General features: G+C 60.4%; 4 protein-coding genes and 1 long non-coding RNA gene across 5 annotated transcripts in view; 2 read left to right on the plus strand and 3 right to left on the minus strand.

The window, feature by feature from the left end:
- MARK2 (microtubule affinity regulating kinase 2) overlaps positions 1 to 9,393 on the minus strand; it is a 22,262-nt gene extending 12,869 nt beyond the window's left edge. The window contains 1 exon segment of the mRNA XM_085215412.1: positions 9,067 to 9,393. Within this exon segment, the coding sequence (XP_085071538.1) occupies positions 9,067 to 9,123 (57 nt within the window). The 5' untranslated portion in view covers positions 9,124 to 9,393.
- Positions 9,394 to 9,806: 413 nt separating this feature from the next.
- Positions 9,807 to 14,557, plus strand: ZFTA (zinc finger translocation associated). The gene is made up of 4 exons (XM_085215415.1): positions 9,807 to 10,135; positions 11,011 to 11,376; positions 11,983 to 12,306; positions 13,202 to 14,557. The coding sequence occupies exons 1-4, from the start codon at positions 10,096 to 10,098 to the stop codon at positions 13,285 to 13,287; spliced, it is 816 nt and encodes a 271-aa protein (XP_085071541.1). The 5' UTR covers positions 9,807 to 10,095; the 3' UTR covers positions 13,288 to 14,557.
- Positions 14,558 to 14,765: 208 nt separating this feature from the next.
- On the minus strand, positions 14,766 to 19,533 carry LOC104916701 (reticulon-3-like). The gene is made up of 6 exons (XM_085215417.1): positions 19,074 to 19,533; positions 16,031 to 16,169; positions 15,868 to 15,937; positions 15,717 to 15,763; positions 15,446 to 15,504; positions 14,766 to 15,349 (listed from the first exon to the last, which is right to left on the minus strand). Exons 1-6 carry the CDS (start codon positions 19,406 to 19,408, stop codon positions 15,304 to 15,306), a joined length of 696 nt encoding a protein of 231 aa, XP_085071543.1. The 5' UTR covers positions 19,409 to 19,533; the 3' UTR covers positions 14,766 to 15,303.
- On the plus strand, positions 18,151 to 19,552 carry LOC146541891 (uncharacterized). The gene is made up of 2 exons (XR_014880815.1): positions 18,151 to 18,250; positions 18,292 to 19,552. It is a non-coding gene; the product is annotated as an uncharacterized LOC146541891 (long non-coding RNA).
- A 1,084-nt stretch (positions 19,553 to 20,636) lies between these two features.
- LOC104917205 (uncharacterized) lies at positions 20,637 to 23,530 on the minus strand. The gene is made up of 2 exons (XM_085215414.1): positions 23,213 to 23,530; positions 20,637 to 22,453 (listed from the first exon to the last, which is right to left on the minus strand). The coding sequence occupies exons 1-2, from the start codon at positions 23,312 to 23,314 to the stop codon at positions 21,032 to 21,034; spliced, it is 1,524 nt and encodes a 507-aa protein (XP_085071540.1). The 5' UTR covers positions 23,315 to 23,530; the 3' UTR covers positions 20,637 to 21,031.
- Between the last annotated feature and the right edge of the window lie 6 nt (positions 23,531 to 23,536).

The raw sequence follows: 23,536 nt of genomic DNA on the forward strand, positions 1-23,536 counted from the left end.
TCCTGCCCCAAAACCCCCACCGTCCTGCCCCAAAACCCCACCGTCCTGCCCCAAAACCCCACCGTCCTGCCCCAAAACCCCCACGTCCTGCCCCAAAACCCCCACGTCCTGCCCCAAAACCCCCACGTCCTGCCCCAAAACCCCCACCGTCCTGCCCCAAAACCCCCACCGTCCTGCCCCAAAACCCCCACCGTCCTGCCCCAAAACCCCACCGTCCTGCCCCAAAACCCCACCGTCCTGCCCCAAAACCCCCACCGTCCTGCCCCAAAACCCCCACGTCCTGCCCCAAAACCCCCACCGTCCTGCCCCAAAACCCCACCGTCCTGCCCAAAACCCCCACCGTCCTGCCCCAAAACCCCCACCGTCCTGCCCCAAAACCCCCACGTCCTGCCCCAAAACCCCACGTCCTGCCCCAAAAACTCCACCGTCCAGCCCCCAAGGCCCCACGTCCAGCCCCAAAACCCCCACGTCCAGCCCCAAAACCCCCACGTCCTGCCCCCAAAACTCCACGTCCTGCCCCCAAGGCCCCACGTCCTGCCCCCATGGCCCCACGTCCTGCCCCCAAGGCCCCACCTCCTGCCCCCAAGGCCCCACGTCCTGCCCCAAACCTCCACCGTCCTGCCCCCAAATTCCACCATCCAGCCCCCAGGTCTCCATGTCCAGTCCCAAATCCCTATGTCCAGCCCCCAGGCCCCCACGTCCAGCCCCCAGGCCCCCACGTCCAGCCCCCAGGTCCCCACGTCCAGCCCCCAGGTCCCCACGTCCAGCCCCCAGGTCCCCACGTCCAGCCCCAAATCCCTACGTCCACCCCAACCCCCACGTCCAGCCCCCAAACCCCCACGTCCAGCCCCAAAGTGGGGATGGCTCCAAGGCCCCACGTCCAGCCCCAAATCCCCACGTCCAGCCCCAAACTCCCCACGTCCAGCCCCAAATCCCCACGTCCAGCCCCAGGTCCCCACGTCCAGCCCCAAAGTGGGGATGGCTCCAAGGTCCCCACGTCCAGCCCCAAAGTGGGGATGGCTCCAAATCCCCACATCCAGCCCCAAAACAGGGATGTCCCCAAAACTCCACATCCAGCCCCCAGGTCCCTACATCCAGCCCCAAAAAGGGGATGTCTCCAAAAACCCAAAGCCAGCCCCGAAACAGGGATGTCTCCAAATCTCCACATCCAGCCTCAAAACAGGGATGTCTCCAAATATACAGGGATGTCCCCAAATCCCCACCATCTAGCCCCAAAACTCCACATCCAGCCCCAAATCAGGGATGGCTCCAAGCTCCCCACATCAGCCCCAAAATGGGGATGTCTCCAGACACCCACATCCAGCCCCAAACCGGGGATGTCCCCAAATAAATGGGGATGTCACCAAAACTCCACATCCAGCCCCAAAACAGGAATGTCCCCAAATACACGAGGATGTCTCCAAACCCCCACCTCCAGCCCCAAAACAGGGATGTCTCCAAGTACACGGGGATGTTCCCAGATCCCCACATCTCACCCCAAAACAGGGATGTCTCCAAATAAACAGGGATGTCCCCAAAACTCCACATCCAGCCCCAAAGTGGGGATGGCTCCAAGCCCCCACATCAGCCCCAAAACGGAGATGTCTCCAAATAAACAGGGATGTCCCCAAAACCCCACATCCAGCCCCAAATCAGGGATGTCTCCAAATCTCCACATCCAGCCCCAAAACACCCCACGACAACCCCCCCCCCAGCTCCTGCAGATGGAAATCCACAAAACAGGGATGTCCCAAAATAAATGGGGATGTCCCAAACCCACCTCATCCAGCCCCAAACCCCCCCATCCAGCCCCAAACCCCCCCCATCCAGCCCCAAATCAGGGATGTCCCCAAATAAATGGGATGTCCCAAACCCCTCCATCCAGCCCCAAATCTCCACATCCAGCTCCAAACCGGGATGTCCCCAAATAAATGGAGATGTCACCAAAACCCCACATCCAGCCCCAAAACAGGGATGTCTCCAAACCTCAACATTCTGTCCCCAAAACAGGGATGTCTCCAAATAAACAGGGATGTCTTCAAACCCCCACATCCAGCCCCAAACTGGGGATGTCCCCAAATAAACGGGGATGTCACCAAGTATCCACATCCAGCCCCAAAACTCCACATCCAGACCCAAATCAGGGACGTCCCCAAATAAACGGGATGTCACCAAAACCCCCACATCCAGCCCCAAATCCCCACATCCAGCCCCAAAGAGGGGATGTCCCCAAATAAACGGGGATGTCCCAAACCCCCACATCCAGCCCCAAAATCCCCCATCCAGCCCCAAATCAGGGACGTCCCCAAATAAACGGGGATGTCACAAAAACCCGCACATCCAGCCCCAAATCTCCACATCCAGCCCCAAAACGGGGATGTCCCCAAATAAGTGGGGATGTCACCAAAACCCCACATCCAGCCCCAAATCAGGGATGTCTCCAAATAAATGGGGACGTCACCAAAACCCCACATCCAGCCCCAAAACGGGATGTCCCCAAATAAGTGGGGAAGTCACCAAAACCCCACATCCGGCCCCAAATCAGGGATGTCCCCAAATCCCCACATCCAGCCCCAAAACCCCACATCCAGCCCCAAAACCCCACATCCAGCCCCAAAACCCCACATCCAGCCCCAAATCAGGGATGTCCCCAAATCCCCACATCCAGCCCCAAATTAGGGATGTCCCCAAATAAATGGGGACGTCACCAAAACCCCACATCCAGCCCCAAACCTCCACATCCAGCCCCAAATCAGGGATGTCCCCAAATAGGTGGGGATGTCACCAAAACCCCACATCCGGCCCCAAATCAGGGACGTCTCCAAATCCCCACATCCAGCCCCAAAACTCCACATCCAGCCCCAAAACAGGATGTCCCCAAATCCCCACATCCAGCCCCAAAACCCCACAACCAGCCCCAAATCAGGGATGTCCCCAAATCCCCACATCCAGCCCCAAAACAGGGACGTCCCCAAATAAATGGGGACATCACCAAACCCCACATCCAGCCCCAAATCTCCACATCCAGCCCCAAATCTCCACATCCAGCCCCAAATCTCCACATCCAGCCCCAAAACCCCACATCCAGCCCCAAAACCCCACATCCAGCCCCAAAACAGGGATGTCCCCAAATCCCCACATCCAGCCCCAAAACCCCACATCCAGCCCCAAAACAGGGATGTCCCCAAATAAACGGGGACGTCACCAAAACCCCACATCCAGCCCCAAAACCCCACATCCAGCCCCAAACTGGGGATGCCCCCAAATAAACGGGGACGTCCCAAACCCCCCCCCCCATCCCACCCCATCCCACCCCACAGCTCTGCTAACGGTGCAGACGGACCGACCGTAGGGCAGCCACCCCCCGAACTGCATCACCCTGCAGCTTCAAACCCGTGCCCACTTGGCTCATTAACGCCGCTGCTTAATTAGGAAGGGGAGCACACCGAGAGGAAGCCGCGGGCGGAAGCCGGCAGCTCGTTTCACAAACGGCGATGGTGAAACCACAGCGTGGGGATCCCACACAGGGCCCCAAAAACACCCCGGCGTTTTGGGGGCAGAGCTGCTGGCTGCTCCCCTCCCTTCCTCCCCCAAATCCCATTATTTGGGAAATCGAAAGGTTTGGCGCTTTCCTTTTTTTCTTGGGGTTTTTTTGGGTTTTTTTTTTTGGGGGGGGGGGGGTTGCCAAAAAAGCTGCTGCGGCCAAACTGCCAGGGAATTAATTTGGGTTGTGAAGCTGAAGCCCAGAACTTCATTGTTTTGGGACGGATGGTGAGGCCACGGACCCTCGGAATCCCAAACCCGCAGAGATTTGGGCCGAGCGACGCCTCAAACTGTGAGATTTCATCCGTTCCTCCGCTGGAATCCTCAATTTGACCCAATTTGGGGGTTTGGGGAGGGGGGAGGTTGGGGTTCTTTGGGGTTCTTTGGCCCTTGGAGGCACCCCAGTGAGTGCTGCCCTGCAGGCACAGCCCTGCTGCTTCCCCACGGCTACAGACAGCGCGTGGGGATCCTCCTCCAGGAGGCATTGCTGCTGTTGTGGGGCATCTCCGGCCCCATAGGGACGGGTTTGGGATGGAAACGGGATCAAGAGGGAAGGAAGAAGCCGTAAAAATCAACTCTGCCCATCCCGGAGCAGCTCTGTAACCCCCAAACCCGCCCCCCCCATCAGACCCCAAAAGCGGACGGTTAAGGGGGCAGGCAGACGCCAAAGGCTGGAGGATGCCCACCTCCAAACAGCCCCAAATCCTCCAGCAGCTCTAAATCCCAAACCCCAAAAAACTCAGAGCCCAGAAAACCCCCCCAAAACCCAGAAGAACCCCCCCAAAAAACACCACAAGACCCCTCCCCCCCCCCCCAAAGAAACAGCCTCGGCGACCCCCAAACCCAGCAACAGAAAGACCTGCAGATCCCAAAGCCGACCCGTGTTTGGATGCTGAGTTCAGCCCTAAAACCCCGAGCCCCAAACCCCCCCAGGCTCAATTCCCAACCGGCCACATCCCACCCCCGAAGCACTGCCCCCAAATACCCACTTTCTGCCCCCAAAAAAGCCTCTCCACGTCCCCACGCTCAGCCCCACAGCTCCCAAAGGGCAGCGCTGGCTGCTGCCCACCCCGAATCCCAGCACCCCACAACGACAACCCCCCCTCTCCTCCGCCTCCCCCCCCCCCCAGGTTTTGCTCACCTGGCACAGCCCAGCACGGCCCCAGGGACCCCCAGATGGCCCCAAAAAGCCCAGCGCAGCTCCAGGAATTCCCAGGTGGCCCCAGAAATCCTCAAATGGCCCCAGGAAGCCCAGCACAGCAGCTTCAGGAACCCCCAAATGGCACCAGAAACCCCCAAATGGCACCAGGTAGACCAGCACGGCCCCAAGAAGCCCCAGGTAGCCCTAAAAAGCTCAGCACGGCCCCAAAAACCCTCAAATGGCCCCAAGAATCCCAGCACAGCTCCAGAAACCCCCAAGAGGAACCAGGTAGACCAGCAAGGCCCCAGGGACCCCCAAATGGCCCCAGGGACCCCCAGCACGGCCCCAGGAAGCCCCAAAAAGCCCAGCACAGCCCCAAAAACCCTCAAATGGCCCCAAGAATCCCAGCACAGCCCCAGGAATCCCAGCACAGCCCCAGGTGGCACCAGGAAGCCCAGCACGGCCCCAGGGACCCCAAAATGGCCCCAGGGACCCCAAAACGGCCCAGCACAGCCCCAAAAACCCTCAAATGGCCCCAAGAATCCCAGCACAGCTCCAAGAATCCCAGCACGGCTCCAGAAACCCCCCAAATGGCCCCAGGGACCCCAGCACGGCCCCAGGAAGCCCCCAAAAGCCCAGCACAGCCCCAAAAACCCTCAAATGGCCCCAAGAATCCCAGCACAGCTCCAAGAATCCCAGCACGGCTCCAGAAACCCCCCAAATGGCCCCAGGGACCCCAGCACGGCCCCAGGAAGCCCAAAAAGCCCAGCACAGCCCCAAAAACCCTCAAATGGCCCCAAGAATCCCAGCACAGCTCCAAGAATCCCAGGACAGCCCCAGGAAGCCCCAAAAAGCCCAGCACAGCCCCCAAAACCCTCAAATGGCCCCAAGAATCCCAGCACGGCCCCAGAAACCCCCAAATGGCTCCAGGGACCCCAGCACGGCCCCAGGGACCCCCAAGTGGCCCAGCACGGCCCCAGGAAGCCCCACAAAGCCCAGCAGAGCCCTGTTGGGTGCTGGGTGCTGGGCGGTGCCGGCGGAAGTTCCCAATGCCTGAACTCCTGGACCGGCCCAACCGGTTGTGCTGAGTTGGGAAGGTAGGGGGGGGACGGGGGGGGGGGACGACGATGCAGGGTCAGCCTTAAACCCCCGTCCTACAGAGAGAGAAGAGCCTGGATCCCATAAACCTGAGGTGCGGAGGCACCCAGAGGGAGAAAAAAAAGGTGGAAATGGGAGAAGCCTACGGGGCACGGAGCTGATAAGAACCCAAAACCGGTGGGATCGGCAGCAGGAAGGCGATGCTGCGACCCCCCCCCCCCCCCCCAGCGGGGGTTGGGGTGATGCTGTGGGGTCACACATCCAGGCTATGGAGATCCCATAGGATGCAAAGCCAAAAAAAAAAAAACAACCCAACAAAAAAACTAAGCCCAAAAGCCTCGATTCCTCCACGCTGCGCTCGCCAGGATGAGCTGCAGCCTCCTGGCAGCGCGCAGCTCCGCGCCTCCTCTTCCTCCTCCTCGCCTTCATCACAACCACAGCATCGCCTGCCATCCCGACTTCCCAGCCGGTCGGCCTCAAACGGGACGATCCTACAAGGAGCCGCCGACCCCGACCCCAATCGGGTGCTTCCTGCACGGGATGATCCCACACAGCTCCGCTTCCCCCGGCACAAAAGGGTGGCGAAGCAGCTCTTTGATGGATGGAGCTGAAATGTCAGCCAAATTTAGGTATTTTCGAGATATATATATATATATATATAATTTTTTTTTTTGCTTTAGAAGGGAGCCACGTGATGCGGCGGCTGCGAAGGAACAGGGAGGGGGGTGGGGATTGGGGGGGGGGGGAAACTCCCCAATTTTAGGGTGCAACCCCACCTCCGAAGCAAACCCTCGGAGAGCAAAACGGGGTGAAAAGGGCGCCTGGAAGTACGGCCCCCCCCCCCCCCCCCAGCAAACTGACCCCCCCCCCTCATATACACACACACCCCCCGCCCCCTCCCCATCTCCTCCTCTTTCACGACAGCATGAATAATTACCCTCCGTTCTTATATAACCCACCCGAGCAGCAGGGGGAAAAAAAATATATAATAATAATTAAGAAAAAAAAGCAGAAATGCACTCAATACAGCGTGCATGTGGGGTTGGTTTGTTTTTTTTTTTTGGGGGGGGGGGACACAGCAGAACCCCCCCCCCCACCCCCCCAAATTGCAACGTCCCCACTGACATCACAGCTGCTTGGCGGTGACCCCAGGAGGGGTCTTCAGGTCACCAGGGTGGGGTCAGCCCCATTGGTGCCCTATAGGTTCAATGTGGGGGTGTCCACTCCCCCCCCCCCCCCCTCCCCAAAGGGATCAGAGACCCCCCCCCCAATGGGATCAGAACCCCCCCCCCCCACACACACACACACAGGGTGCTCCCCCAGAGCCGTGGGGACTGAGCCACTAAATGGTATCACAAGACCCACAAATGGGGGCTGCCCCCCCCCCCCTCCCCATCAGCATCCTTCATATAGAGCAGCAATGAGGCAAGACCCCCCCCCCCCCCCCCCCAAAAAAAAATATTTGGGGACACCACCGCTCACAACCCAGCGCCCAAAACCATATGAAAATACCCCCCCCCCCCCAAAATATCTCTGGTGTTCTATGGAATCAATGAACACCCCAAAAGGGGAGGGGGGGACACCAACAACAAACCCCAAGTTCAGCCACCCCACACACATCACAGCCCCCCCCCCAAATAAAAAGTGGGATCTCTGTACTGAGAACTGAGCTGACCCCCCCCCCAAATCACAAGCCTCGGGGTCTCCATCCAGCCCCCCCCCCCCCCAGCACACACAGCTCAGCTGCTGGTGCCACCGGCCTGCATTTATTTGGGGGTGGGAGGAGATACCCCCCCCCCCCCCCAAATTACCCCCATGGATCAGTGCTGTATTGGGGGGGGGGGAGGGGGGCTCTGACCCCACAGGGAATCACCTGGGGGGGCTCTGGTTGCCCCCCCCCCCCCCCCCAAAACCCGAATTCCTCCATAAAATGAGATGGGAAACCCCAAACTCATCGTTTTTCCCCCCAAACCCCCTCAGCTCACCCCACGCCCCCCCCACAACCCCCTCTCCTCTTTCCTCACAGAATTAGCCCAGACCCCCCCCCCCAGACCCCCCAGGACCCCTTTTCCCTCTCACAAAGCCATGCAGGACCCTCTCAACCCCCCCCAAAGAGAGACAAGACCCCCTCCCCCCCCCCCCCAAGCCACTTCTTTTCCAGGCATTAACACTCAGCCCCTCCCCCCCCAAAACGCCCCCAGACCCCCTCAGCCCCGGCCCATTCCCCTCATAGAGACCCCAACCCCCCTCCCCCCCCAATGTCCTGAGTCTCCTCAGTCGTTCCCCCCCCTCTCCCTCCCCCCAAAAGGCCTCAGGACCCCCCTGCGACCCCCCTTCCCTCCATAAACTGAACCCAGCCCCCTCCCCCCCCCCTTTCTCTACCACAGACAGACCCCAGACCCCAATTAGATCTCACTCTTCTCCCACAAACTGAACCACGACCCCCCCATCTCCCCTCCCCATCGCCCCCTCAGCGACCCCCAATTCCTCACCAGATGCCCCAGGACCCCCCCAGCCCCCTCCCCACACTCACAAAAGGGGCTCAAAGCCCCCCCTTTTCCACTATAGACAGACCCCAGACCCAATCACACCTCACTTTTTTCCCCACAGACCGAACCACGACCCCCACTCTCCCCCCCCAGGACCCCCCGGGTTCCTCACAGGACACCCCAGGACCCCCCCAGCCCCCTCCCCACACTCACAGAAGGGGCTCAAGGCCCCCCCTTTCCCACCAGACAGCCCCCAGACCCAATCACACCTCACTTTTCTCCCACAAAGCGACACCGAACCGAACCACGACCCCCAGTCTTCCCCCCAGGACCACCCCCTTTCCTCACAAGACGCCCCAAGACCCCCCACAGCCCCCTCCCCACACTCACAAAAGGGGCTCAAGGTCCCCCCAGCTCCCCTTTCCCACCACAGACGGACCCCAGACCCAATCACACCTCACTTTTCTCTCACGAACCGAACCACGACCCCCAATCTCTACCCCAGGTCCCTCACAAGACGCCCCAGGACCCCCCCAGCCCCCTCCCCACATTCACAAAAGGGGCTCAAAGACCCCCCCAGCTCCCCTTTCCCACCACAGACGGACCCCAGACCCAATCACACCTCACTTTTCTCCCCCAAATCGAACCACGACCCCCCCCTCCCCAAACCGAACCACGACCCCCAATCCCCCCAGGACCCCCCAGCCCCCTCCCCACCCTCACAAAAGGGGCTCCCGGCCCCTTTTTCCCCTCCCCCGCCCACCCCTTTCCCCTCACGACCCCCCGTTTCCCCACCTGCTCCGCGTCCCTCTCGCTGACGGTGGGCAGGGGGCTGCGGCCGCTGCTCGACATGGCGCTCCCCCCCGCCACCGCCGCCGACGACTATCGCGATAGGGGGAAGCACTGCGCGTGCGTCCAGAGCCCTGGCCTCGCTCAGGGGGCGGGGGGGGGCCAAACCGGCGGCATGGGGGGAGCGGGGAGGGGACGGGAGAGGAGGAGAAAAGGAAGAGGGGAACGGGGCCGCCTCACGCCCGCGCTTCCTCAGCGCCCAGCGGCTCCCAACATGGCGGCCGCCGCCGGCCCTCGGCCATTTCCGCCGCCGCGCCGGAAACATCCGACACGCCTCCCAGCGACTCTTCGGCTTTTTCCGGATTGGTTCGGCAACGCCTCCACTTCGAGCCTTCGGGTGTTTCCGGGGAATCTCCGCCTCTGTCGGCTTCGGGCGATGACGGAAAGAGCCGAAGCGGCGTTCGGTAATTTCCGTCACTTAGCGTCGTCTTGGAGTGAAGCCGGAAATAGCCGAGCATCTCTACCACGACATCGGCCGTTTCCGTTCACGGACGGAAACAGCCGAGAGGAGCCGAACCCCTCCCCATCCCCACAACGATAAGGAGGGGAGGGGCTAGAGAGGGAACCCCCCCCTTCGGTGGGCGTGGGCAATCCGCAGGTCACGCCCTTTTGGTCCAAAGGGGCGGGACTCGCTCAGGGCATGGGGGGGGGGGGGGCGGTGGTTTTTGGGTTCCCCGAGGGCGATGCTGCGGGGATGGGGCGGGGGGCTGCGAGGGGGAGGCGCGACACCCCCCAAAAATTGTAAAGCTTTTTATTCTTAAAGAAGAGGGAACGGAGATGAGACGACTCCTCAACTCATCCTCCCCCCCTCCCCCCTCCCGTAGTCCCCATCCTCCGGTGGTAAGGGGGAGAAATGGAAGCAGGGGGGGAGAGCGGAAAGGCGCACGGCCCCTTTAAATTTACCCAGGAGCCCTTCGAGGAGCCCCAGGGGCCCCACGACCGCGTCCCCACCCCGGCCGGCCCCTGCCCGCCGCCATGGAACCCCCGCGGCCGCTCCCGCACCCGGAGCCCGCAGGTGAGCGCCGACGCTACGGGGGGAGACGCGGGGAGCGCGGCCCCTTTAAGGACGCCCCCAAGGAACGGGAGCGGGGTTTCCCCCGGGCGCACAATGGGAGCGGCGTTGGCCCTTTAAGACGCCCCCCCGTCCCTCTCCCCGACTTGGGAGAGCCCCCAGTGCTTTGCCAGCCCCTGTCCTGCACCGGGATGACCCCGGCCCTTCAAGATGCTCCTCCATCCCTGCACCCAATTTAGGATGTCGCCTTGACTTTTAAGGTGTCGCTGTCCCTTTAAGGTGCCCCTACCCATTTAAGGCGACCCCCTCCCCTCCACCACCCTCATCCCCTTTGAAACGCTTTCTGCCCCTTTAAGGGCCCCGCCCCTTTCACGCAGCCCCGCCTCTTTAAGTCTGGTGCCCCTTTAACACGCCCTGACCCTGTAAGAACCTCTTTGCCCTTTTAAGATGCCCCGTGCCTTCGGGCCCCAAAGGCTTTTGACATCCCTGGCCCCTTTAAGAGCCCTCCGCTGCTTTGATTCCCCCTAAAGATCTCCTAAGTGAGGCCCTCCCCCCCCCGGTGCCCAGACACCCTCAAATCCCATCATTGGCTCCCATCCACGAGCCCCCCTTAGATCCTTTTCTACATTTCTCAAAAGCATCCTCCACTGAAGACCCCCAAAACACCCCATATTTGGGACCCCTAAGACCCCCCTCATACCCAGAAACCCTCATATTTGCCCCCCCCCCCCTCCATCCCTAGGGTTCTCCAAACCCCCCATACGTGGATTCCACAAATGCTCCCATCACTGAGGAGCCCCCAATTCCCCCCCATACGTGGCATCCCCAAGACCTCTCCTCCTACCTTCTCCATCACCTGACCCCCTGCATCCCTGCAGCCTCCCCACCGGGCCCGGGGGGGCAGCGGGGGGGCCGGCGGAGGACGAACCACTGTGAATCACGGGCATCACGCCCGGGCCGGAGCCGAATCCCAGGTCGGGACCACCGCCGTTACTACCATGAGCGTTGGCGAGCCGAGTATTTGATGGAGTTCAACGCGGCGCGGCACGGGATGCTCTGCATGGTCTGCGGGAGCGCCCTCGCCACCCTGAAGCTCAGCACCATCAAACGCCACATCCGTCAGAAGCACCCTTACTCCGGAGCATGGGGTCCTCGAGAGAAGCAGCTCATCCTCCGCTCCTGGGACGCTCACCTGGGGCCCCACGCTGACCCCGACGTGGTCCCGAGTGGCGGTCGTGGGCCAGGTACAGGCGCTGCAGGGGGTGGCTCTCAGTACGAGCTCCCTTAATTTGGCCCCCTATAGCCGGGCCGTTGCCTCTTTAAGTCCTTGCCCCATTAGCTTGGGGCTGCTTTAATGCGAGACACACCGTTGCTCCTTTAACGTGGGACCCTTATGATGAGGCCCCTCATTGCGGGCTCCCCCCGGGAACCATTAAGCCCTACCCCTTTTAAATTAGCCGCGACCCCTTTAAGGTAAGCCACGCCCCGAGTGCGAAAGACCACGCCCACTCCCACGCGGCCACGCCCTTATCTCCATTAGGCCACGCCCCGATGATAGAAGACCACGCTCACTTTGCACGGACACGCCCCCAGCTCAACTGGGCCACGCCCAGAGATGGGCGGACCACGCCCACTTTCCATTAGCCCACGCCCAGATGGCGGCGGACCACGCCCACTTCCCCAAGCCGCGCCCCCAGCGCAATTAGGCCTCGTCTAGATGGTAGCAGACCACGCCCACTTCCCAAGCCCCGCCCTTCGTCACCATAGCCCCGCCCCCCCAAATCCCGGCGTCTCCAAAGCGCCCCCCTCCCCGGCCCGTCCCCAAAACGTCCCCGCTGTCCCCCTTCCAGGCTGCCCGCCCCCTCCCCACCGCCGAGGCCGTTTCCGTCCCCCGTCCCCACGAGGCACCAAAGCGGCGGTGGGGGGGGACTCGCTGCGGGGCTGGCTGCGGGCGGAGCTGCTGCTGGACCTGGAGGCGGGCGGCAGCCGCCTGCGCTGCCTCCTGTGCGCCCGAGCGCTGCCGTCGCTGCACCTCGGCGACATCCGGCGACACGCCTTGGCCGCGCACCCCGCCTCTCTGAGCCTGGGAGCCGCCGAACGTGGAGCGTTGCTGAGAGCCTGCGGGGACGGCGCCGGGAACGGCACCGGGAACGGCGAGGAGGACGCGCCCGGAGGTGAGATAGGAGGAAAGTTGGGGCCGTGGGGCGTCCGTGGGGACGGTGACAATGGGGAGATGGAGGGTGGTGGGGATGTGGGGACATGATGGGGTGTGGGGACAATGTGGGGTGGTGGGGATGTGGGGACAGTATGGGGTGGTGGGGACAATGTGGGGATGTAGGGACAACATGGGGTGGTGGGGACAATGTGGGGACAATATGGGGATGTGGGGACATGATGGGGATGCGGGGACAATGTGGGGTGGTGGGGATGTGGGGACAACATGGAGTGGTGGGGATGTGGGGACATGATGGGGTGTGGGGACATGATGGGGATGCAGGGACAATGTGGGGTGGTGGGGATGTGGGGACAACATGGGGTGGTGGGGACAATGTGGGGATGTAGGGACAACATGGGGTGGTGGGGACAATGTGGGGACAATATGGGGATGTGGGGACGTGGGGACATGATGGGGATGCAGGGATGTGGGGACAGTATGGGGGTGGTGGGGACATTATGGGGTGGTGGGGATGCAGGGACAACGTGGGGATGAGGAGACAACATGGGGTGGTGGGGATGTGGGGACATTGTGGGGACAATATGGGGTGGTGGGGATGTGGGGACATGGTGGGGATTTGGGGACATGGTGGGGATGTGGGGACAATATGAGGTGGTGGGGATGTGGGGACATTGTGGGGACAATATGGGGTGGTGGGGATGTGGGGACAATACAGGGACTTAGGGACATTATGGGGCGGTGGGGATGCAGGGACAACGTGGGGTGGTGGGGATGTGGGGACAATATGGGGGTGGTGGGGACAATATGGGGGTTGTGGGGACACCACAGTGCATGGAGATGCTGGAGGGTGGGGGGTGAGGACAGGACGGGGATCTGTCTGTCCGCATCGGCAGCCCCCTGCCCCACAGAAGAGGAGGAGGAGGAGGCCGAGGCTGAAGCTGAAGCAGCAGAGGCTGTGGGGACGCAGTGGGGGACGTAGGGGCCACCCCCGCCTTGAGGACCCCCCACCCGAGCCCTGGTGAGGTGGGGACAAACGGACAAGACGGACATGGGAGGGGGCATCCCTTACCCGCCCCCCAAAGTGTCCCCTGTTGGTCTCGAGAGTGGCAGCTCCCCAAGGTGCCACCAGCCCTCAAAGGATCCCCCAAGGTGCCACCAACTCCCCAACATGTCACCAACCCTCAAAGGGTCCCCCGACGTGCCACCAACCCCCAAAAGTGTCCCTCAGTGTGTCATCAATCCCCAAAGGGTCCCCCAATGTGTCACCGACCCCCAAAAGGTCCCCCAACGTGTCACCAACCCCTCAAAGGGTCCCCCAACCTGCCACCAGCCCCCAAAGGTCCCCCAATGTGTCACTGACCCCCCAAAGGGTCCCCCAACGTGTCACCAACCCCTCAAAGGATCCCCCAACGTGCCACCAACCCTCAAAAAGGTCCCCCAATGTGCCACCAACCCCCAAAAGGTCCCTCAACGTGTCACCAATCCCCAAAGGGTCCCCCCAATGTGCCACCAAGCCCCAAAGGGCCCCCCAATGTGTCACCAAGCCCCAAAAGGTCCGTCAACGTGTCACCAACACCCAACATGTCCCCCAACCTCCCACCAACCCCCAAAGGGTCCCCCAACCTGCCACCAACCCTCAGAAAGGTCCCCCAATGTGCCACCAACCCCCAAAAGGTCCCTCAACGTGTCACCAACCCCCAAAATGTCCCCCAACATGTTCCCCAACCTGCCACCAGCCCCCAAAGGGTCCCCCAACGTGCCACCGACCCCCAAAGGGTCCCCCAATGTGCCACCGACACCCCAAAGGGTCCCCCAATGTGCTACCAACCCCCAAAGGGTCCCCCAACGTGCCACCAACCCCCAAAGGGCCCCTCACTGTGCCACCAACCCCCAAAAGGTCCCTCAACGTGTCACAAACCCCCAACATGTCCCCCAACCTCCCACCAACCCCTAAAAGGGTCCTCCAATGAGCCACCAGCCCCAAAGGGTCCCCCAAGGTGCCACCAACCCCTAAAAGATCCCCCAAGGTGCCACCAACCCCCACAGGGTCCCCCAATGTGCCACCAAGCCCCAAAGGGCCCCCCAACGTGTCACCAACCCTCACAGGATCCCCCAAGGTGCCACCAACCCCCAAAGGGTCCCTCAACGTGTCACCAACCCCCAACGGGTCCCCCAACCTCCCACCAACCCCTAAAAAGGTCCCCCAAGGTGCCACCAGCCCCCAAAGGGTCCCTCAGGGTGCCCCCCCAGTGTCCCCGCTGGGTCCCCTCCCGCTGTCACCACTCCCCCCTGCCCTGTGTGCCCACTCTGCCCCGCCCCCCTCCCCCCCCACTTATTTATGCGCCCCGTTTTTCATTTTCCTGCCCCGTTTTGTAAGCAAAGTTCCTTCAATAAACCCAACCCAACACAGAGCAGCGGATGTGGGGACACCCAAACAAATCGGCCTGGAAGCTCCCATCTCTCATGGTGATTTATTTGACCCCCCCCCTGCCGAGACCGGCTCACACCACGGGGAGGGGGGGGAACGCCACTTTTTTTTTTTTTTTGGGGGGGGGGGGGGGAAAGGAGGGGTTATGGAATTAGGGGCACCCGCCTGTGCTCAGTGTACGGGGGGTGTGACAGAGGAGGAGGGGGGGGAACAGACACAGAGCCATTTTGGGGATGAGAGGAGCCGTGCCCCCTACCCGGTTTTACAGCAGTTACAGACATTTCACTTCATTAACATTAAAAAAAAGTATGGGGGGGGGGGGAGGAGGGGGGAGAACGAGCTGGGATGGGGGGGGGGGAGAGACCCCTGGGGGGCGGAGGGGATTTGGGGGTTTGGACCTTCCCCCCCAGAGGCCAAAGTCCAAGGCTGAGGCGGAGGAGATGGATGCCACCATAGGATGGCTGGGGGGGGGAGGAGGGGGATGGGAGCACAATGAGGGGTGGGGGCACCCCGGTATTTTATCCCCCCCCCCCCCTCTCTCCCACCCCCCCAGCCTTAGCTCTGGGTTCATTCCGGCTTCTTCTTGGCCAGGCCTGGGAGCTTCGCTTGGACCCTGGGGGGAGAGGAGAGAGGTGAGATTGGGGAGGGGGGGGGGGAGGGGGACTGTGGTGACACAGAGGGGGGGGGCGGGAGGGACGCACAAACTCACTTTGCAATGAGGGACTTGGTCTGCTCACGGGCGATGCCCACGTAGTGGTCAATCTGTACCTGGGGGGGGGGGAAAGGACAAGAAATGGGGGGCGTCAGGGGGGTCCTCGCTGCTGCTCCCTGTTTTGGGAGGGTCCCGGCTGCTCCCCGACCCCATTTTGAGGTCTCACTCCAAAAACTTTGGGGTCTCCTCTTCCCCCCTCCCCTCCTCCTCGCCACGTTCTGGGATCTCACCCCCAGTTTGGGGATTTGTCCCCGTTTTGGGGTCTCACCTTGTTCTTCTCGTAGACAGGTGGGAGGGTGAAGGCCAGCAGCTCAGCTGTGGGATGAGAAATGGGGTCAGCACCCACTTAGGGTGGGGTGGGGACACGGACACGGCGCCCTAACGAAATACAGCTTGTTAATTTGGGGAGGGGGTCTTACCAAGGATGAGGAGGGTGATGCCGTTGAAGACAGCTCCCACGTAGGTCATCAGCCACATGGCCACGGCCAGCTGGGGACAGATTGGGGACAGTGAGGTTGTAGAGCCTTTGGGGGGGGCTTTCTGGGGGGATTTGAGGGATGGGGGGGGGGGGGGGTCACCCACCTTCAGCGAGTCCACCAGGTCCTCCACAAGGAAGAGGCGGAGCAGCAGCCGCAGCGCGTGGTTGACGTGGGCCATGGCAGCAGTGGCGTGGCTCTGGAAGGCCTCGGGGGACAGGGTGACATCGAGCTCCAGGTAGGCCCTGGAGAGGGTGGGACACACGGGGACAGAGGGACACGGGGTCAGTACAAGGGTGGCAGCATGGAGTGCCATCTCCATCGTCCCCGTGGGTGATGCCAAGCCCAGGGGTGACAGCACAACCCCCAGAGGTGCCACCACCATCGTCCCGTGGGTGATGCCATCCCTAGAAGTGCCACCACCTTCGTTCCCACGGGTGACACCATCCCCAGAGGTGCCACCACCCTCATTCCCAGGGGTGATGCCATCCCCAGAGGTGCCACCACCATCATTCCCAGGGGTGACACCACCCCCAGAGATGCCACCACCCTCATTCCCAGGGGTGATGCCATCCCCAGAGGTGCCACCACCATCGTCCCAGTGGTGATGCCATCCCTAGAGGTGTCACCACAACCCCCAGAGGTGCCCCCTCCATCATCCCCATGAGTGACGCCATCCCCAGAGGTGACAACCATCGTCTGGGTGACACCATCCCAGAAGTGCCTCCACAACCCCCAGAGGTGCCACCACCATCATCCCCATGGGTGACACCATCGTCTGGGTCATCCCTAGAGGTGCCTCCACAACCCCCAGAAGTGCCACCACCCTCATTCCCATGGGTGATGCCATCCCTAGAAGTGCCACCACCTTCGTTCCCACGGGTGACACCATCCCAAGGTGCCACCACCCTCATTCCCATGGGTGACACCATCCCCAGAGGTGCCACTCCATCGTCCCATGGGCATACCATCCCTAGAGGAGCCACACACAACCCCAGAGCTGCCACCACCATCGTCCCCATGGTGACACCATCCCCAGAGGTGCCACCACCATCATCCCTATGGGTGACATCATCCCTAGAGGTGCCTCCACACCCCAGAAGTGCCACCACCATCATTCCCATGGGTGACGCCATCCCCAGAAGAGCCACCACCTTCATTCCCATGGGTGACGCCATCCCCAGAAGTGCCACCACCATCATTCCCAGTGGTGATGCCATCCCTAGAAGTGCCACCACCATCATTCCCATGGCTGATGCCATCCCTAGAGGTGCCACCTCCATCATCCCATGGGCAATAGCATCTCTACAGGTGCCACCACAACCCCCAGAAATGCCACCACCATCGTCCCCATGGGTCCCTCCATCTTCTGGGTGACACCATCCCCAGAAGTGCCTCCACAACCCCCAGAGGTGCCACCACCATCATCCCCGTGGCTGATGCCATCCCTAGAGGTGCCACCACAACCCCCAGAGGTGCCCCCTCCATCGTCCCCATGGGTGACACCATCCCCAGAGGTGCCACCACAACCCCTAGAGGTGCCACCACCATTGTCCCCATGAGTGATGCCATCCCTAGAGGTGCCACCAACATCGTCCCATGGGTGATGACATCCCTAGAGGTGCCACCACAACCCCCAGAGGTGCCACCACCCTCATTCCCATGGGTGATGCCATCCCCAGAAGTGCCACCACCATTGTCCCATGGCTGATGCCATCCCTAGAAGTGCCACCACCATTGTCCCGTGGGTGATGCCATCCCTAGAAGTGCCACCACCATTGTCCCATGGCTGATGCCACCCCTAGAGGTGCCACCTCCATCGTCCCATGAGTGATGCCATCCCCAGAGGTGCCACCACCATTGTCCCATGGCTGATGCCATCCCTAGAGGTGCCACCATCATCATCCCATGGCTGATGCCACCCCTAGAGGTGCCACCTCCATCGTCCCATGGGTGACACCATCCCCAGAGGTGCCACCACCATTGTCCCATGAGTGATGCCATCCCTAGAGGTGCCACCAGAACCCCTAGAGGTGCCCCCACCATCGTCCCCATGAGTGATGCCATCCCTAGAGGTGCCACCACCATCATCCCCATGCGTGATGCCATCCCTAGAGGTGCCACCACCATCATTCCCATGCGTGATGCCATCCCTAGAAGTGCCACCACCATCATTCCCATCGGTGACACCATCCCCAGAGGTGCCACCTCAGCCTCCAGTACCGCCACCATCATTGTCCCCATGGATGATGCCATACCCAAAAGTGCAACCACCATTGTCCCATGGGTGATGCCATCCCTAGAGGTGCCACCACGACCCCTAGAAGTGCCACCACCATCATCCCATGGGTGACACCATCCCCAAAGGTGCCACCACCATCATTCCCGTGGGTGATGCCATCCCCAGAGGAGCCACCACAACCCCCAGAGGTGCCCCCTCCATCGTCCCCATGGGTGACACCATCCCCAGAGGTGCCACCACCATCGTCCCCATGAGTGATGCCATCCCTAGAGGTGCCACCACAATCCCCAGAGGTGCCACCACCCTCATCCCATGGGTGACGCCATCCCCAGAGGAGCCACCAGAACCCCTAGAGGTGCCACCACCATCATCCCATGGGTGACACCATCCCCAGAGGAGCCACCACAACCCCTACAGGTGCCACCACCATCTTCCCGTGGGTGATGCCATCCCTAGAAGTGCCACCACAACCATTCCCACGGGTGACACCATCCCCAGAGGTGCCACCACCCTCTCTGCAGCCTCCACTACCGCTCCACCTCCATCATTCCCATGGATGATGCCATACCCAGAGGTGCCCCCTCCATTGTCCCATGAGTGATGCCATCCCTAGAGGTGACACCACATCCCCTAGAGGTGCCACCACCATTGTCCCCATGAGTGATGCCATCCCTAGAGGAGCCACCACAACCCCTAGAGGTGCCACCACCATCATCCCATGGGTGATGCCATCCCTAGAGGTGCCACCACCATCATTCCCATGGGTGATGCCATCCCTAGAGGTGCCACCACCATCATTCCCACGGGTGACACCATCCCTAGAGGTGCCACCACCCTCTCTGCAGCCTCCACTACCGCTCCATGCGTGCCACCACCCCACCCTCACCCCCCACCCCCGGGGTCTCACCTGAAGGGATGCCCCTCCTCAGACTTCTGCACGGCCTGGATGACCGACTTGTAGACACGGAAGCTGATGGTGACGGAAAGCAGGGCCAGCACCAGGTAAGCCACCACGCTGACCACGCTGAAGGCAGCCAAGGACAGCAGCAGCAGCAGGCTGGAGGCAAACACCAAGCCGCTCCTCCTCACGTCCCTCCAGAAGATCAGGTCGTGAACTGCAGGACAGGGACACGGCGTGGGTCCCCTCTGTGTCACCTCCTGTCCCCTCCCCAGCTCAGTGCTGATGGCTTCCCGTCCTCGAGCCCTCCGTCTGACGCCCTCCATTTTGCATTGCCTGTTCATTAATGGGGCTGCTCGTTAGCGGGGCAGCTCATTAAGGGCTCAACGAAGCTGTGGTTGAGGGTCTCCCCACCTGAACGACACCACGGTGCATTTTTTTTAACCAAAACCCACGTTTTATCACTTAAAAGCAACTCTCCAACCCTACGCCTTCCCAAGCCATCCTCCATTTTGCGATGTCCGTTCATTAACGGGGCGGCTCGTTAATGGGGCGGATCGTTAATGGGGCAGCTCGTTAAGGGCTCCACCAAGCTACGAAGGGAATTGCAGCACCTTTTGCCCACAAAACAACCCACAAAAATGGGGGTTTTTGTCAAGAGCGTCCACTCAACCCTACGTCTCCCAATCCCAACATCCTCCCAACCCTACGTCTCCCAATCCCAACATCCTCCTATAACCTGTTTTATGCCATCCCTTCGTTAACAAAGCCGCTCATTAAGAGCTCAACGAAGCTGTGGTTGAGGGTCTCCCCACCTGAACGACACCACGGTGCATTTTTTTTTAACCAAAAACCCGCGTTTTATCACTTAAAAGCATCTCTCCAACCCTACGCCTTCCCAAGCCATCCTCCATTTTGCGATGTCCGTTCATTAACGGGGCGGTTCGTTAATGGGGTGGCTCGTTAATGGGGCAGCTCGTTAAGGGCTCCACAAAGCTACGAAGGGAACTGCAGCACGTTTTGCCCACTCAACCCTACGTCTCCCAATCCCAACATCCTCCTATAACCTGTTTTATGCCATCCCTTCGTTAACAAAGCCGCTCATTAAGAGCTCAACGAAGCTGTGGTTGAGGGTCTCCCCACCTGAACGACACCACGGTGCATTTTTTTTAACCAAAACCCACGTTTTATCACTTAAAAGCAACTCTCCAACCCTACGCCTTCCCAAGCCATCCTCCATTTTGCGATGTCCGTTCATTAACGGGGCGGCTCGTTAATGGGGCGGATCGTTAATGGGGCAGCTCGTTAAGGGCTCCACAAAGCTACGAAGGGAATTGCAGCACCTTTTGCCCACAAAATAACCCACAAAAATGGGGGTTTTTGTCAAGAGCGTCCACTCAACCCTACGTCTCCCAATCCCAACATCCTCCTATAACCTGTTTTATGCCATCCCTTCGTTAACAAAGCCGCTCATTAAGAGCTCAACGAAGCTGTGGTTGAGGGTCTCCCCACCTGAACGACACCACGGTGCATTTTTTTTTAACCAAAAACCCGCGTTTTATCACTTAAAAGCATCTCTCCAACCCTACGCCTTCCCAAGCCATCCTCCATTTTGCGATATCCGTTCATTAACGCAGCTGCTCATTAAAAACCTCAACACACCCTTAATTGAGGAGTCACCTCCCCACTCCCAAGGAGTTCTTTGCCCCACAGTGTTGCTTTTTCCACCTCTAACCCTCAGTCTCCCCCCAGCTGGATGGGGTTGTGAGGGGTCCCAGCCCCTATGAGTTGACCTTAAAGCTCCCTTCCAACCCACGCCATCCTGATGGAGAAAATTTGCCCCAAATCTGTGTTTTCTTTCACCAAAATCAAGAGTGTGTGACCACAATGAGGGGGGAGGAGGGGGGGAGGGAAGGGGGGCATTCTGCCCATTCCCATAATGCAGATTTGAACCAATACCTGTGAGTTTAGAGCAATGTTTTGGGATGGGAAAAAGCGTTACCTGCAAGGGGTGGGAGCAGGCGGGGGGTCCCGGGTGGGGTGGGGGGTCCCGGGGGGGTCTCCATTGCTTCCCGCAGCGCCCGCAGCGTCACCTGCTCCATGTCTGGAGGGGTTGTTTTGGGAGAGACGCTTTTGGGGGCGTTTCTTTTAGGCTGAGGGGACCCCAAGCCCTTCTGATCAGGAGGGGTTTCCATTGGCACAACCCAAGCGCGTGTCTGTGCTTCTGCTGCTGATTCCACCTCTATGGGAAGGCTTTTCATCGGAACCACTGAAACGCCTGGCTGTGGTTCTGGTTCTGACTCCACCTCTACGGCAGGGCTTTCCATCGGAACCACTGAAACACTTTGCTGTGCTTCTGACTCCACATTTATGGCAGGGCTTTCCATCGGAACCACTGAAACGCCTGGCTGTGCTTCTGGTTCTGACTCCACATTTATGGCAGGGCTTTCCATCGGAACCACTGAAACACTTGGCTGTGGTTCTGCTGCTGACTGCACACCTATGGGAAGGCTTTTCATTGGAACCACAGAGCTGCCTCGCTGTGCTTCTGGTTCTGATTCCATCTCTATGGCAGGGCTTTCCATCGGAACCACCGAAACACCTCGCTGTGCTTCTGCTGCTGATTCCACCTCTATGGGAAGGCTTTTCATTGGAAACACAGAGCTGCCTCGCTGTGCTTCTGGTTCTGACTCCACATTTATGGCAGGGCTTCCCATCGGAACCACTGAAACACTTTGCTGTGCTTCTGACTCCACATTTATGGCAGGGCTTTCCATCGGAACCACTGAAACGCCTGGCTGCGCTTCTGGTTCTGACTCCACACCACCGCCTCCTCCGCGAGGAGCATCCGTCGGCACAACCGACCCGCCGCCACGGCGCTGCAGGGACGCCGCGCTGTCACCTCTCTCCCCATCATCCTCAATCACCGTGTCATCGGAATCCCCTGAGCTGTCATCACCCGGCGGAGGCCCATCGCCGCGTTCCACCCAGTCCCAGCTCAGCAGCTCGCTGGTGAAGCTGTGCATCTCCCTCACGCACTTGGACACCTCTTCCAGAGCCGCCGCCGTCCCCGAGCTCTGCCGGCACAACGCCGGGCTTTTGGAGATGCTGGAGACGCCGCGTGGTTTGGTGGTGAAGTCGCAGATTTGATCCTCTGGGATCTGGCTGAGAGCTGCTCTCTCCCCCAGCAGAGCCGCCGCGTATTCCCGGTCGAAAGCTGCACGGTCCAGCACCAATTCGAAGGGCGATTCGGGGGAATCCTTCTCTTTTTGGGGTTCCCCTTGTGAAGAGGAGGAGGAGGAGGAGGAGAACGGGACGAAGGCTTCGGGGCTCGAAGGTCGGAGGAGGGGTTTTTTTCCCCTCGCCGCCCCCCGATGCGGCTTCACTCGCTGGTGGGGGAGAAACTCAGCTGCTGTTAGGGCAAGCGGCATGCGGGGGGCAAGCAGGCACCCCCCCCTCCGTGTTCCCCTGGGGGATATTTTGGGGACCCTCCCACGAACAGCGTGGCCATGCGAGCGGATAACAGCACCAGTGCTTTCATCTCCATCTTCCGTTCAGGGCTGAAAACACCTGGGTTGGGTTCAGAGCTCGGGGTCCTGGCTACAGAAACAAGATGCGACCCGAATGTGGTTTCTAATTATTATTATATATTTTTTTTTCCACCATCCGGTCCCAAATCTGCATCCCTAAATGGGTAAATGGTGTGATTTGGGGGCTGGTGTCCCCAAACGCCGGGTTTTGGGGTGAGGGTGTGGGATTTTGGGGGGGGGTTGGTCTTTGTGCCGCAGTGGGGGGTCCTGGTGTCCTTCTGTCCTCAGCAGGGATGAGCGTGCAAAGCAAGGCAGCAGCAGCAGCAGCAAGGCACAGCAGCAGCTCAGAAACGGGCGGATTTGGTTAAAAAGAAGGCAAAGAGCAGGAAAAAAAAAATAAAAATAGAAAAAAAAAAAAATGTGGGGTTTTCGAAAACATCGAATTCGAGGCTGGAACGGAGGTGGTTTTGGGATACGTCTCATTTTCCCTCAGCTACCGATGCTGAGAATTGCTGCCAGTTGGGGATCCCCGAGTTCCAGCCTCCTTCCCCAGTTTTCCACCCCAAAAACAACCCCACATTTTTCTTCTGCAAAGGAAGCAGAAAAGGAGAGACTTGCCTGGTGAAGCCGCAAAGAGAGAGACAGGCTGGGAGGAAGAAACAAGGGGATCTGCAAGAGAATACAGAGGGTGAGAGCTCCGGACACGCTGCTGCCCCACATCTCATCACCCCCCAGCCCTGGAGGGGGGTAGGGGGGGGTCACTGAGGGATGGGGCTGCTTGGTGTCACCAGCACAGCAACGTTGGCACAGCCAGAGCGGAGCGAGGAGTGAATCCCAGAGCAGAAGGCTTTTCCCTGCATGGTTTTGGGGTGAAATCCCTGAAATTCAGGGGAAAAAGGTCTCGAGGAAAGGAGGACTGCGCCCACCCGGCCACCCTCACCC

Source organism: Meleagris gallopavo, unplaced genomic scaffold, assembly GCF_905368555.1.
Source record: "Meleagris gallopavo unplaced genomic scaffold, MGAL_WU_HG_1.1 scaffold_30, whole genome shotgun sequence".
Classification (NCBI taxonomy): Eukaryota; Metazoa; Chordata; class Aves; order Galliformes; family Phasianidae; genus Meleagris; species Meleagris gallopavo.